The sequence below is a fragment of the Mixophyes fleayi genome, chromosome 1 (genome assembly GCF_038048845.1).
Source record: "Mixophyes fleayi isolate aMixFle1 chromosome 1, aMixFle1.hap1, whole genome shotgun sequence".
Classification (NCBI taxonomy): domain Eukaryota; kingdom Metazoa; phylum Chordata; class Amphibia; order Anura; family Limnodynastidae; genus Mixophyes; species Mixophyes fleayi.
Genome location: NC_134402.1, coordinates 2,493,331 through 2,506,742, shown reverse-complemented (window position 1 = coordinate 2,506,742; position 13,412 = coordinate 2,493,331). Strand labels below are relative to the sequence as shown.

At 38.7% G+C, this 13,412-nt stretch overlaps 1 protein-coding gene across 1 annotated transcript in view; it reads right to left on the bottom strand.

The window, feature by feature from the left end:
• The window catches only part of LOC142110729 (vomeronasal type-2 receptor 26-like), a 95,984-nt gene that overhangs the window by 70,766 nt on the left and 11,806 nt on the right, over window positions 1-13,412 (bottom strand). Inside the window, exon 2 of the mRNA XM_075193778.1 lies at window positions 12,661-12,952. Coding sequence (XP_075049879.1) covers window positions 12,661-12,952 — 292 coding nt within the window. The remainder of the gene's footprint in view (window positions 1-12,660; window positions 12,953-13,412) is intronic.

Here is a 13,412-nt window from a genome sequence, read left to right as displayed (position 1 = left end):
CTGGCATTGCCTATAAATTGTAAAGCCTTACATCAGTAGTAGGAAAATTGATGGAAACACTTAAAAGAAAGAGTTGTAGAATATCTCAAAATTATTTTTTACAATATTAACTCTCCCTAGTCAGGAGAATGAGATTTCTATGAGAAATATGTGGTTAAGGCTGTAAAGCTTGAAAACATCTTAGGATTATATGATACCTAGACACTGTACATTAGACAGATGCCAGGAGAAACAGAAGGAATATTGGAGACTTGAAGCAACCTTTTCAGGAATAATTATGCTGAGAGCCACCAATTTAGTATAGTTTATTTAAAAAATAGAGAGAAGTCCAAATCTCCTGAATTTGTCTTCAAGAATCGGCAGGGTGGTAACTGGATAGGTTGTGATGGCAAGAAGATCACATGCAAACACTATTATTTCAATTATTCTGTACCTAAACACATACCCTTAATCAAACGAGGGCCTCCATACATTGTACAAAAATCAAAAGAGACAAGGGACAGCCTTGCCTAGTGCCATTTGAGATATAGACAGGGTCCAAAAGACCATCATTAATCCTGACAATGGTGGACAAAAATCTGTGCAATAATTTTTTATTGGCAGGAAGGACCCAAACACATGTGCTCTAATATCCTACTCATGAATTGCCACTCCACCCAATGAAAAGTCTTTTCTGCATTAGTAGATAAAAGCAGAGCCTGTGTCTTATGATCCATGATATAGGGAATAAGCTCAATAACCTTTGTAGTAATGTCAGCGGCTTTGTGACCTGTGACAAAACCCACCTGGTCACTGTGTACAAGATCTGGTAAGAGACGCTTAAGTCTCTTGGTGATTCATTTTGCATATAGTTTGACATAAGTATTTAGAGCAGGGGTGTCCAACCTCTTAGCTTCCCTGGGCCACATTGGAGGACGACGAGTTGGTTTGGGCCGAACATAAGATATACTAACAATAACGATAGCTGATCATCCAAAAAACCATAGAAAACATAGTTAACATATATATATGAGAAAAAAAGTGATATATATATATATATATATATATATATATATATATATTTATATATATATATATCACTTTTTTTTCAAATCCCCCTATACCTACCTTTCAATCGCCCTGTTCAAAAAAATCCTCTCTAGTTATTATATTATAATCACTTTTGTATTGTTTCAAGCCAGGCATTGTATATCAGGGTGCCCTGACCAGGCCTGCGGTACCTGACATATACATCATCATCATCATCATCATCATCATTTATTTATATAGCGCCACTAATTCCGCAGCTCTGTACAGAGAACTCATTCACATCAGTCCCTGCCCCATTGGGGCTTACAGTCTAAATTCCCTACTATAGACACACACTCAGACAACAGACAGACAGACAGAGAGGGAGAGACAAGGGTCAATTTTTTTTATTTTATTTTTTTTTTTTTTTTTTTTTTTTTATTGCAGCCAATTAACCTACCAGTATGTTTTTGGAGTGTGGGAGGAAACCGGAGCACCCGGAGGAAACCCACGCAAACACAGGGAGAACATACAAACTCCACACAGATAAGGCCATGGTCGGGAATTGAACTCATGACCCCAGTGCTGTGAGGCAGACGTGCTAACCACTAGGCCACTGTGCTGCCATACAAGAGTGATATACATCACTGTGACCCCAAATTGTGACCTGTTTTGGTAATTACACCACTATGTTAGTTAAGGGATAACAACTTATAATGGGCCAAAGAGAATAATATATAATGCCCCATTAGTATTACAAGTAGAAGTATGTAGCAAGGAGATAAGGTCCATGATGCTCCAGGACCAGGTGACTTTTATTCACTGGACAGCGTCCCTTGAAATAATAAAAAAAATCACCCTTAACTTACCTTTTAATCGGCTTGTTCTCCTGTCCTTTTCTTTTCTCCAATTCTGTGCTGCTGATTGTTCTTCTCGCGCGGGTGACTCCTCTGCTGCGCTCCGCAACGGATGTTGGGCGTGATGACATCATGAGGGAGCCGGAGTACCAGCTGACGTGACCGAGGGACCGCAAGGTAAGTATTTTCTTTTCTTTTTTTTTGCAGGATTTTTTTTTTCCATTAACAGTGCCTTCCCCTTGCCACAACCAAAACTCTTTCTGGGCCACATTTACAGGCGTGCTGGGGCGCAGGTTGGACAACCCTGATTTAGAGCTCTGGGATGGATCCTTCCCTTCTTTCGAGAATACAGTGATATGAGCTTCTAAAGATTGATTAGAGAAATGAGATTCCATGGAGACCTCATTGGGTAGTTTACCTTTCTTAACACAGACTAGTTGATATTTGATTATTTTTTAGCACATTATACATGAATTAATATTTCCCAAATGTAATTGATCACAATGTATTTGCTATATTTTTATCTCTGCCACATTACTATTTCACTATCACTGAGCACATTTTACTTTAATTAGCATATAACATATGTAATTGATGCCTATATATTTTGAAAATATCTGAAAACATTATACTTATATTCAATGGTCCAGGTGGAAATTTAGAAGTGGTGGTATGGAAGATGTAATGGGAATGTAAGTGAATGGAATTTGATAGTTTTACAATGAAGACAGTTGGAGAAGTGACCACCCAAACACCCCACTTTGACAACTACTTATATTAAGTATGTAGTTGATATCTAATTTATTTTGTATTTTAAAACAAAACGCACAAAAGTGGAAGCAAGGTAGAGGCCAGCAACTACAGACCAGTGAGCTTTACATCAGTAGTAGGCAAATTGATGGAAACAATTAAAATAAAGAGTTGTAGAATATCTCAAATCCTTTAACTTACAGAATCCCAAACAGCGTGGATTTACTGGGGGGGGGGAGGGGGGGGGAACATGTCAAACAAATAATATTGACTTTTTTGACTGGGTGACTAAAGTAATAGATCAAGGAGGGGGCCACTGATGTACCTTATCTAGATTTTAGTGAGGCATTTGACACTGTCTGTCATGAGCGCCCAGCCTGTCCCAAATACAGCAATCTGAACAGCTGGCCGTGACTGGGGTCACCTTAGTCATTTAGCAATGAATACAGCTTTCCTGCCACCACAGAGGATTTATTATGGTGTACTTACGTTCACCAAAACCACTTATTAATGTTTGACACTTAAATCATATATACATGTAGCATGAGCCTCCCTGAGCTTTGTAAGTTCACAAAGAATCACGGAGAACACGCTAGATTAAATTTATGTAAATTGAAAAATGTTTCCAGGGTTTATTTACAATTAATAACAAGACATACAATATGTTACACAAATGAGTTTCAGAAAACAAAATTGGAAATAAAATCAGAGTTATTATTTACTAGTTAAGACCTGATGTGTGAGGGAACACAAATGAGCAGGATGGGACATTTCAGTCTTGATAGACTCCTTCATGAAAATGCACACTCTGATATCTAAAGCAGAAGATTTTAAACCTATTTTCTACATAACCCCCACCGCCCACAATTGGAATTTAGCTGTCAGTAAAGACAGATTGATCTCCCAAATGTCACAGGGATTTCGAGTTGAGCTAGGGATATCCTGAGATTGGAATGTTCACGGGGCATTGAGTTCTCACCTCTGCTCCTTCTGCTCAGGCTAGATGGTTTACAACTTTGGGCTTCAAACTCCTCCAAGACTCTATCTCTCCCTGGTCTGGCTATTTCAAAAGATTAATGACACTTCCATAAATTCAAACTCATGTCATCTAGTAAAGCACATGTTGAGATTACATTACAAGGTTACATAAAATATTCACCTGGTCCTATATGAATTCAATAGAAATTAACAATCAGTCATTAGATATACTACATACTTATCACAATGTCCCCCATCGCAGACTGTTAAATAAACTTGGAATCGTGGGATTGGATTCTAAGATGGTTCAATGGATACGATCTTGGTTGCAGGTTAGAAAACAGAGAGTTGTATTAAATGGAGTACATTCACAGGAGGGAAAGATTACCAGTGGAGTACCCCACAGATCTGTACTTTGACCAGTGCTGTTTAATATCTTTATTGGTGATATTACAAATGGTATTGAAGGGAAAGTATGTATTTTTGCAGATGACACAAAGATATTCAACAGGGTAGACACACAAGGAGGGGTAAAACAAATGATTGATGATCTAGGTAGACTAGAGGAATGGTCAAGAGAGTGGCAACTGCAGTTTAATGCCAACAATGCAAAATTATGCCCTTGAGTCTCAAAAACCCAAAGGCTAAATATAGTATTAATGGCACTATAATGGAAACTATTGAAGAGGAAAGGGATCTATAGTCACTATTACAAGTGACATAAAGGCAGGTAAGCAATGTAACAAAGCAATGAGTAAGGAAAGTCAGATGCTTGATTGCATAGGGAAAGGAATCAGTAGCAGAAAGAAAGAAGTAACAATGCCACTGTATAGGTCATTGGTACGGCCTCATCTACTGTGTTCAGTTCTGTGTCAGACGCCGTCCCCGCTGATCTCCTGTCAGACGGGGAACGGACGTCTGACCTTCCTGTCGGCGGTCCGGGAGTCCACTTCCGGGTTCTTCGGGCGCATGCACCCTGTCCTCCGTCCCGTTGCTAGGCAACGGGACGCCGCTGCTCCCACGAGTACCGCCTCCTCCAGCCCGCCAATCAGGTCACCCTGGCCTCTATTTAAACCTGTCTCTGGCGCCATTAGGGTGCCAGAGTAACAGGTTCACTACCTTGTGTTCCTGGCTTCCGTGCTCCAGTATCTCCTGAGAGTTCTGCTGTTCCTGATTACCAGTTGTGACCCCAGCTAGATGACCATCCCATTATCTGTGTGACCCATATTGTTCTGTGACCTCGGCTTGGCGACTATTCCTTTGGATTTCCCTTGGTACCTGATATTCCTGATTGCTGTGACCCGGACCGTCTGACCCTTCTACACTACACCGGTGACTGACTGATAGGACCGCGACCTGAGTGCCCTGTGCAGTGAAGTCCAAACCTCCTTGCGGGGGTCCCTGGCGAACACCAGGGGTACGTTAGACTCCGCACCTATTAGGTCAGTAGTGCTAATACCGGTTAGTGTTTTGCTCTACTTCACGCATCCATAGGCCTATGGCCTGACATTCTGGAGGCCGTATCTCCAGAAGGAAATAAATACACTAGAGACTGTACAAAGAAGGGCAAAATGGTGCATGGCCTACAGTACAAAACTTACCCGGAAAGACTAAAAGATCTTAATATGTATATTTTGGAACAGAGAAGGGAAAGGGGGGACATGATAGAAACTTTCAGATAGATAAAAGGTTTGAACAAGGTACAGGAAGGAAACATTCTTCAAAGGAAGTGACGTACTAGAACACGAGGACATGCACTGACACTGGAGGGAAGTAGGTTGAGAGGAAAGTTTAGGAAATTATTCCACTTATATATGTGGAATATCCTCCCATCAGAGGTGGTAGAGGGTAATACAGTAGATCATCTTAAACATACTTGGGATAAACATAAGGAAATCCTTACAAAGAACTAAGGATCAAATAGGGTTTGAGGTTACCATAAGTTAATAAATAAAATGGGCAGACTAGATGGGCCAAGCGGTTCTCATCTGTCGTAAAATTCTGTTTCTATGTTAGATTTTCTATGATAAACTTTTTTAAAGATAATCCTGACTATCAATAGGCTTGTTTCATATACATTTTTCAAGACTTTAATAATTACCTCTCTCTCTATATATAGATGTCTGAAAAATGGCAAAGTTACCATATATTATTGCATAGGGGAATCTATAGATAGATAGATAGATATATCTATACATATATCTATCTAAATAGATAGATAGATAGATATATCTATACATATATCTATCTAGATAGATAGATAGATAGATAGATGGACAGATAGATAGACAGATAGATAGATAGACAGATAGATAGATAGATAGATAGACAGACAGACAGACAGACAGACAGACAGACAGACAGATAGATAGATAGATAGATAGATAGATAGATAGATAGATAGATAGACAGATAGATAGATAGATAGATAGATAGATAGATAGATAGATAGATAGACAGACAGACAGACAGACAGATAGATAGATAGATAGATAGATAGATAGATAGATAGATAGATAGATGGACAGATAGATAGACATATAGATAGATAGATAGATAGATAGATAGATAGATAGATAGATAGATAGATAGATAGATAGATAGGTGGACAGATAGATAGATAGATAGATAGATAGATAGATAGATAGATAGATAGATAGATAGATAGATAGATAGATAGATAGATAGACGGACAGATAGATAGATAGATAGATAGATAGATAGATAGATAGATAGACAGACAGACAGACAGACAGACAGACAGACAGACAGACAGATAGATAGATAGATAGATAGATAGATAGATAGATAGATAGATAGATAGATAGATGGACAGATAGATAGATAGATAGATAGATAGATAGATAGATAGATAGATAGATAGATGGACAGATAGATAGATAGATAGATAGATAGATAGATAGATAGATAGATGGATAGATGGACAGATAGATAGATAGATAGATAGATAGATAGATAGATAGATAGATAGATAGATAGATAGATAGATATGTATAATTTTTGGATGATTATCACTCTGGGTTTTATATATAGATTGTTGATATTTAACTTTATTTTCAAACAATTCCTTTCTAATTTCCAGTAAATGTACATGTTGATTTCATTGCTATCACACAAATATTCGCAAATTGGACGACTACTTTTATGATATTATAGGTAATAACTTGTATGTTGATTGTGTTATTATTTGAATTGCATTTTGGATAGAGACGCTCACTGACCCCCGTGAACTCTTTTTGGTTTTGGGTTTGGATCTGATTTAGCTTTGTAATTTGGTTTAGATTTTGGTTTTGGCAAAACCGCCCTCATGTGTTTTGGTTTTGGATCTGGATTTTTTAGAAAAATTACTAAAAAATGCTAAAATCATATAATTTTGCTCTTTTTTGTTCCTACATTATTATTAACCTCAATAACACTAATTTCAAGTAATTTGCAGTCAATTTTGACCACCTCAAAGGTTGCAATATTATTTTCATATACTTTCAAACAAATACTGCAGCAGTTCTTGCCAGTGATAGAAGAAGGCCATTGTCATGCCTGGGCATAAGACCAAGAAATCCACCTCTTATGTGTGGAATTATTTTTACCTAAATCCTGACAACAGTTGTCTAGCCATTTGTAGTGCTTGTAAAGTCACAGTCAGTAGAGGTAGGGACCTTAACCATCTAGGATCCTCATCCATGTTGCTCCATTTGAAGCGAGTTCATGGAAAGCTCTTGGGAAAATCAGAAACTTATACTAAAAAAATAACAGCAAGCAGTCCAGCATCATCTACCTCTCTTCTCTCATCTAGATCCCAGCACCTGCAATCTACACCCCCAACACCTTCATTATCAATATCCTCACAAGTGATGGGAGTTAGTCCTGCATCCAAGTTGCTAATGCGAGATGACTCCTCCCCTATCCCGGACTCCTCAGAAGAATCCTTGTGCGTTAGGACCACTGCTGCTGTTCCTGCTGATGGAGGTGGATCTTCAATCCAAAAGCAGACCAAGAAGAAGATTACTAGTAGTTTACAACAATTGACTGGTAAACAATCCTTAGCAAGTATGAAAGCTGTCACCCAGTCGCAAAGCGGATCACAGACACCATGGTGACTATGCTAGTATTAGATCTGCCTACAATATCCACTATTAATGCAGCTGGTGTTAGACAATTACTTGAGGTCTTGTGTCCCCGTTACCAAATTCAATAACGACACCATTTTAATAGAAAAGCTATTCCTCACATCTACCAGACGTTTCATAAAAATGTAATTATTGGGCTACAAAATGCCATTTTACCCACTGTACACTTAACCACAGAAATGTGGACAAGCGAAACTGGCTAAACTAAAGATTATATGACTGTGACAGCCCACTGGGTTGGTGATTCGCCTTCACCATCAGGGACAGCAGCAGCATGTACCCAAGTACGTCACATTTTTCTGAGGCAGGCTGCTCTGTGTATCATCTGCTTCACTAAGAGGCATAACTATTATTATTATTATTATTATTATAATTATTATCGTGGATTTGCAAGACACCACAGTGCTCCACAGCGCCGTACAGTAGGGAAGACAAGGACATATATAAAACAAGACATACATAAAACAAGAACAGACAAGGCAGACAAAATGAATGGAGCCACAGTGCTCCGCAGCGCCGTACAGTAGGGAAGACAGTACATACTTAAAACTGGGACATACAAGGTAGACAAGATAAATGCAGACATAAAAACAAAGAGTACAAAGGACCCTGCTCATTACAGAGCTTACATTCTAATGGGAAGATGGCACAGCTGAAACAGGAGGAGCGAGTGTGGCTCAGAGTGGAGATTGGGATAGTTGTGAGGGTGCATTAGTGTGAATAGTGTTACCGAGGATAAGGTTACCTCTAAAAGAGACAGATTGGTTTTCGAGGAGCATCTAAAGATTTGAAGGCTGTGGGAAAGTCTGATTGATTGTGGTAGGGAATTCCATAAGTGGTGAGCAGCACAGGAGAAGTCTTGAAGGCGGGAGTGAGAGGTGGTTACCAGAGACGAGACAAGGCGCAGGTCAGAGGTAATACCGCTGACAACCTGTTTGAAAAACTAAGGGATGTCATTGTAACATGGCTTATCTGGCTTGGACTCTCCTGAGGATATGTGATTTCTGATAATGCCACCAATACTATTAGAGCATTACAGCGGGGGGATTCCATCACTTTTCCTGTTTTGCTCACACAATCACCTTGGTGTTACAGAACTTTTTAAAAAATGACAAAGACATGCAGGAGATGCTGTCTGTGTCCTGAAATATTTAGTGTTATTTTTGGGATTGTGCAACAGCATGTAGGAGAATGCAGCAGCTGCAAGAAGAATAGAATTTGAGGGGGAATGTACTTTAGTTCAGCAAAGTTGTCACCTGTTAAGAGAGTACAGACAGTGTTAGCTTGAGTCAAGTGATTCTCCTAATTAGAGTTTTTGAAAAGCAGCCATAGAAATTGAAGGAGGAAATGAAACAAAGCAAATCCGCGAACTATATTGGAATTGTAGATTAAGTACTTAATTTGCTTCGCCAGGATCCACGAGTTATCAACATCTTGAAATCGGATCACTTCATTTTGCCAACTGTACTTGATCCTAAGTTTAAAAGCTATGTCTTTATTTGACACTGTCCCAGATCACAAGAGATGCAATGAGCTCCTGGTTAGCAGGATGACAGCTCAAGTGGTACATGACACAACGATGTCTCCTCCTTCAGATTCTCTGGCAACCACTTCTCAGAAAAAGTAAGCTTTCCCAAGACACCCAGAGGTGATGTAGATGAGTCAGCACAACATTTTGACATTTGGGCTGGTCTAAAAGAATTGCCCAAAAATCGTGACAGCTCTGTCATAAAACGAACTACAAATTCCATGAGGAAGGCCATTATCAGCAATTGCATCAAAGTACACAGACTTCTGTAATGGTGGATTCCAGCAGGGACGAATTAGCATTGTTTGAAGAAGATGTACACACTGATGAGGGTGAATATGATGACAGTGTAGATTGCAGGTGCTGAAATCTAGCTAAGAGAAGGGAGCTACCTGATGCTGGTATGCTTGGTAATATTTGGGGTAGAATGGCATCTTGGCAATTTTATGTTTTTCTACAGTAAACTTTCACCTTTATTAGAGAGGGGTTATTTTTCTTTAAAAAGGTACAAGCTTTTTATTAACATTTTTGTTTCCATGACTTACAAACACTATGCACTTGAATATAGGCTTTAACACATGAGGCAGAGGTCTTAGTATCATCATGACTGAGACTGGAGAGTGACAAAAACAATGTCACCACTCCTGTTTCTGTATGAGCTATGGCACAGTAGAATGTCACTGTAGACTTTTAAGAATACTAACAGCCCTATTATTACAATTTCTGTTTCAGCACTGAACCCTGCCACCTCTCCTGTTTCTGAGTGAGCTATGGTAAAATAAAATGTACCTGCAGATTTAGACCAAGCCAGCCAGCCCTATAATTTCTATTTCAGCAATGAGAATTAGCAATGGAGCAATGGAGCTCTCCTCTTTGTGTGTAACCTATATAAGACTGTACAATTTGACTGCAAATTCAGATGGAAAGCCTGCCAGCCCTAGTATTTGTATTTCAGCAATGACAATTAGCAATGGAGCTCTCCTCATTGTGTGCAACCTACATAACAGCGTACAATTTGACTGCAAATTCAGAAGAAAAGCCTGCCCGCCCTAGTATTTGTATTTCAGAAATGATAATTAGCAATGGAGCAATGGAGCTCTCCTCTTTGTGTGTTACCTATATAACACTGTACAATATGGGACAGCAGATCTAGAAGACCAAGCCTGCCAGACCTAGTCATTCTATTCCAGCAATGACAATTAGCAATGGAGCAATGGAGCTCTCCTGAATGTCACTGTAGACTTTGTTGAACACTGCTACCCCTCCTCTTTCTATTATACCTATGAAGCTGCCCAACTGCTCTACAGACTGTGTACCCCTTCTGTGTCCCTCTGTTAAATTGTGCTGGATCGCCGTGGATAGCGGTACTTATAGAATTCAAAACCCGCAAGATCCGAGATCCAGCGACGTAACAATGACGTTTTGCCTCAATTTCAATTCCGAAAAAGCGTGAAAGTACCGACCCGGCTCTGCTTGGTTCTCGGATATGCTAAGTTCGGGTGTGTTCGGTTCTCGGGGAACTGAGTCTGAGCATCTCTAATTTTGGATATATTATACTGAATATCTCTTGTAATCTCACACAGTAAATGGTGTATTGCCGTTCAAGAATATGGATCATTTCACCAATTTCTAATAAGCATATTAAATGAAACATGGTTTGATAGAGAATTACTTCTATACATGTAATGGGTTTAAAATTATTATGTGAGATGTTGGATTTATAAAATAGTAAAGTGGGACTTTTCATTTTAGTGAGAGTCAATAAAATACATGTTTCAGTGCGATTGAATACAAATATTACTCTATTTCTTCCTGTTTTAATAACATTCACATTACAGATAAAACTATTAGGATCAACTAATCAATAACATTCACCACGGGCTATTTCAGATGAATGTGACACGGTGAGAGATGACACCAGTATGCACCATAGGAAGAAGACAAGCTGGCGGACGCAGCTTGATGCCCTGGGCAATGTTCTCCTGGTATACCTTGGGTCCTGGCATTCATGTGGATGTTACTTTGACACATACAACCCACTCAAACATTGTTATAGAACAAGTGCACCCCTTCATGTCAATGATATTCCCTTAAGGCAGTGTCATCTTTCAGCAGATTAATGTGCCCTGCCACACTGCAGAAATTGTTTAGGAATGGTTTGAAGAACATGACAAAAATTTCAAGGTGTTGACTTGTCCTTCAAATTACCCCGATCTCAATCTGATCAAGCATCTGTGGGATGTTCTGGAAAAAATAGTCCGAGCCATGGAGGCCCCACCTCACAACTTATAGGACTTAAAAGATCTGCTGCTAATGTCTTGATGCCAGATACCACAGGACACCTTCAGAGGTCTTGTGGAGTCCATGCCTCAATGGGATCTTATCATTTAAACCGTATAACAGAAGGAGATCAGTGAACAGCTCTCAATAATTTGATGGACACAAATGATGCCTCTCTAACACCCCTACAGTGTTTCAAAATGTGGTTAGTTAAATAAAAATTACTTTACTTTGTCGTGATCTACTTGGATGACATTTACTTCTGTTTTGTCCTTTTGCATTATGTAAAGCTGGTGCTGCAATGGTCTTTATGTGAAATTGTAATGTGCATTGTTAAACAATCAGATACTCATTTTTTATATTATCTTCATCTCTGAATTTGATTTGTTTTGGATCATGAATAAGTTTCTGTTATGCAGAGATAACTCTAAGTAGTAGTTTCTGGAAGTTACTTCTGCTACCCGCTTCTTACAAAGGACTTTTTCACCTACTCGTGTGATACATCACCTGGATCCTGTATCACCTCTCTAAAATTACTATGTAAAAGCAGCTGATTGTATCATTAGAGCTCCCAGCATTGTGAGACAGCCTTCACCAATGTGAAACAAGCAAATTGTATTATTAATAATATGACATAATGTCTTTAGTGCAAGTGCATATAGCATCTTTAATATTATATATATACTTGCAGAACTATTATTATAATGATCTATATTTATTTATGCAGCACCGTCCAGACAATATCTGTAATTCACATCAGTCCCTGCCCCATCAGAACGTCACAGCATTGTGGAACAACCTTCTCCAATGGGAAACGCACAAAATGTATTAATAAAAAAACTATTTAGCTCAATACTCACTTTTTACTACTGTCTTATTGTCCATCAATGATACTTGCAGGCTTTATTTTCATTCATTATACAGTACCATAGTGTTACCTCTCTGTTATTACGGTCATTTGTGTATTTCAGAGAACCTCACTGTGCAGAAATCTGCAGTATATTTTTTGAATCAGCGCTAGCAGCTAATTACAGTAACAGGTGGATGCCATGTGTGTCTCTTTGTATATTGATAATATTAGTATGTATAATATAATACAGAGACCACTTACCTGTGGATACTTGTACAGACTCAGTAACTGCGCCATCGCATGGCTTGTATGAAAACCAGAATCCCCAATAAATCCAGCTACTTCTCCATGTTCCTTACAGGAATAATTAGGAGCCTCCCTCTTTTCTCCAGACAAGATCCGCAGGACATATTCTAAGGTTTTCTTTGGATCTCCACAAGTATTATACACATGATAACCCAGAGTAACATTGGGCAGAAGATCGGGGTCCTTGTTAATTTCATCAATAGCAAAGATAAATGCCAAAATGCTTAGATACTCTTCAATGTTAATACTGCAAAATATTGAGTTACATTTAATAAACCATTATATAAATACAGATGTTCAGTTTTGAGACTATACAGATATAGCCCATAGTGTAGGCAGCATCCACCCAGGAAATGGTTCAAGGAGGACAGGTACAGCAATCCTAGCCTGCTACCAAAGAAAGTAAGGAGCCAGAACTTGACAGATACTTAAAATATTATCAGTCTTAAAAATGAATTATTAAGGTGCAAACAATCTCCATTCAATCACACAGACTATTAATATTTTATTTCCATAAAAATCCCCTTCCATTATTCATTCCTAGTAGTGTGTGTATATGCAGCAGGGAGCAACCTAACTGAAATGTTCATAGACTAAAGCGAAAGAAAACAGTTGGTTTAGCCTGATGCACTATGAAGAATGGTTGTTATTAAAACTTAATAACTTTTTAAATCAATTCAAATTATAGTTGCAACCCTCTATTCTGT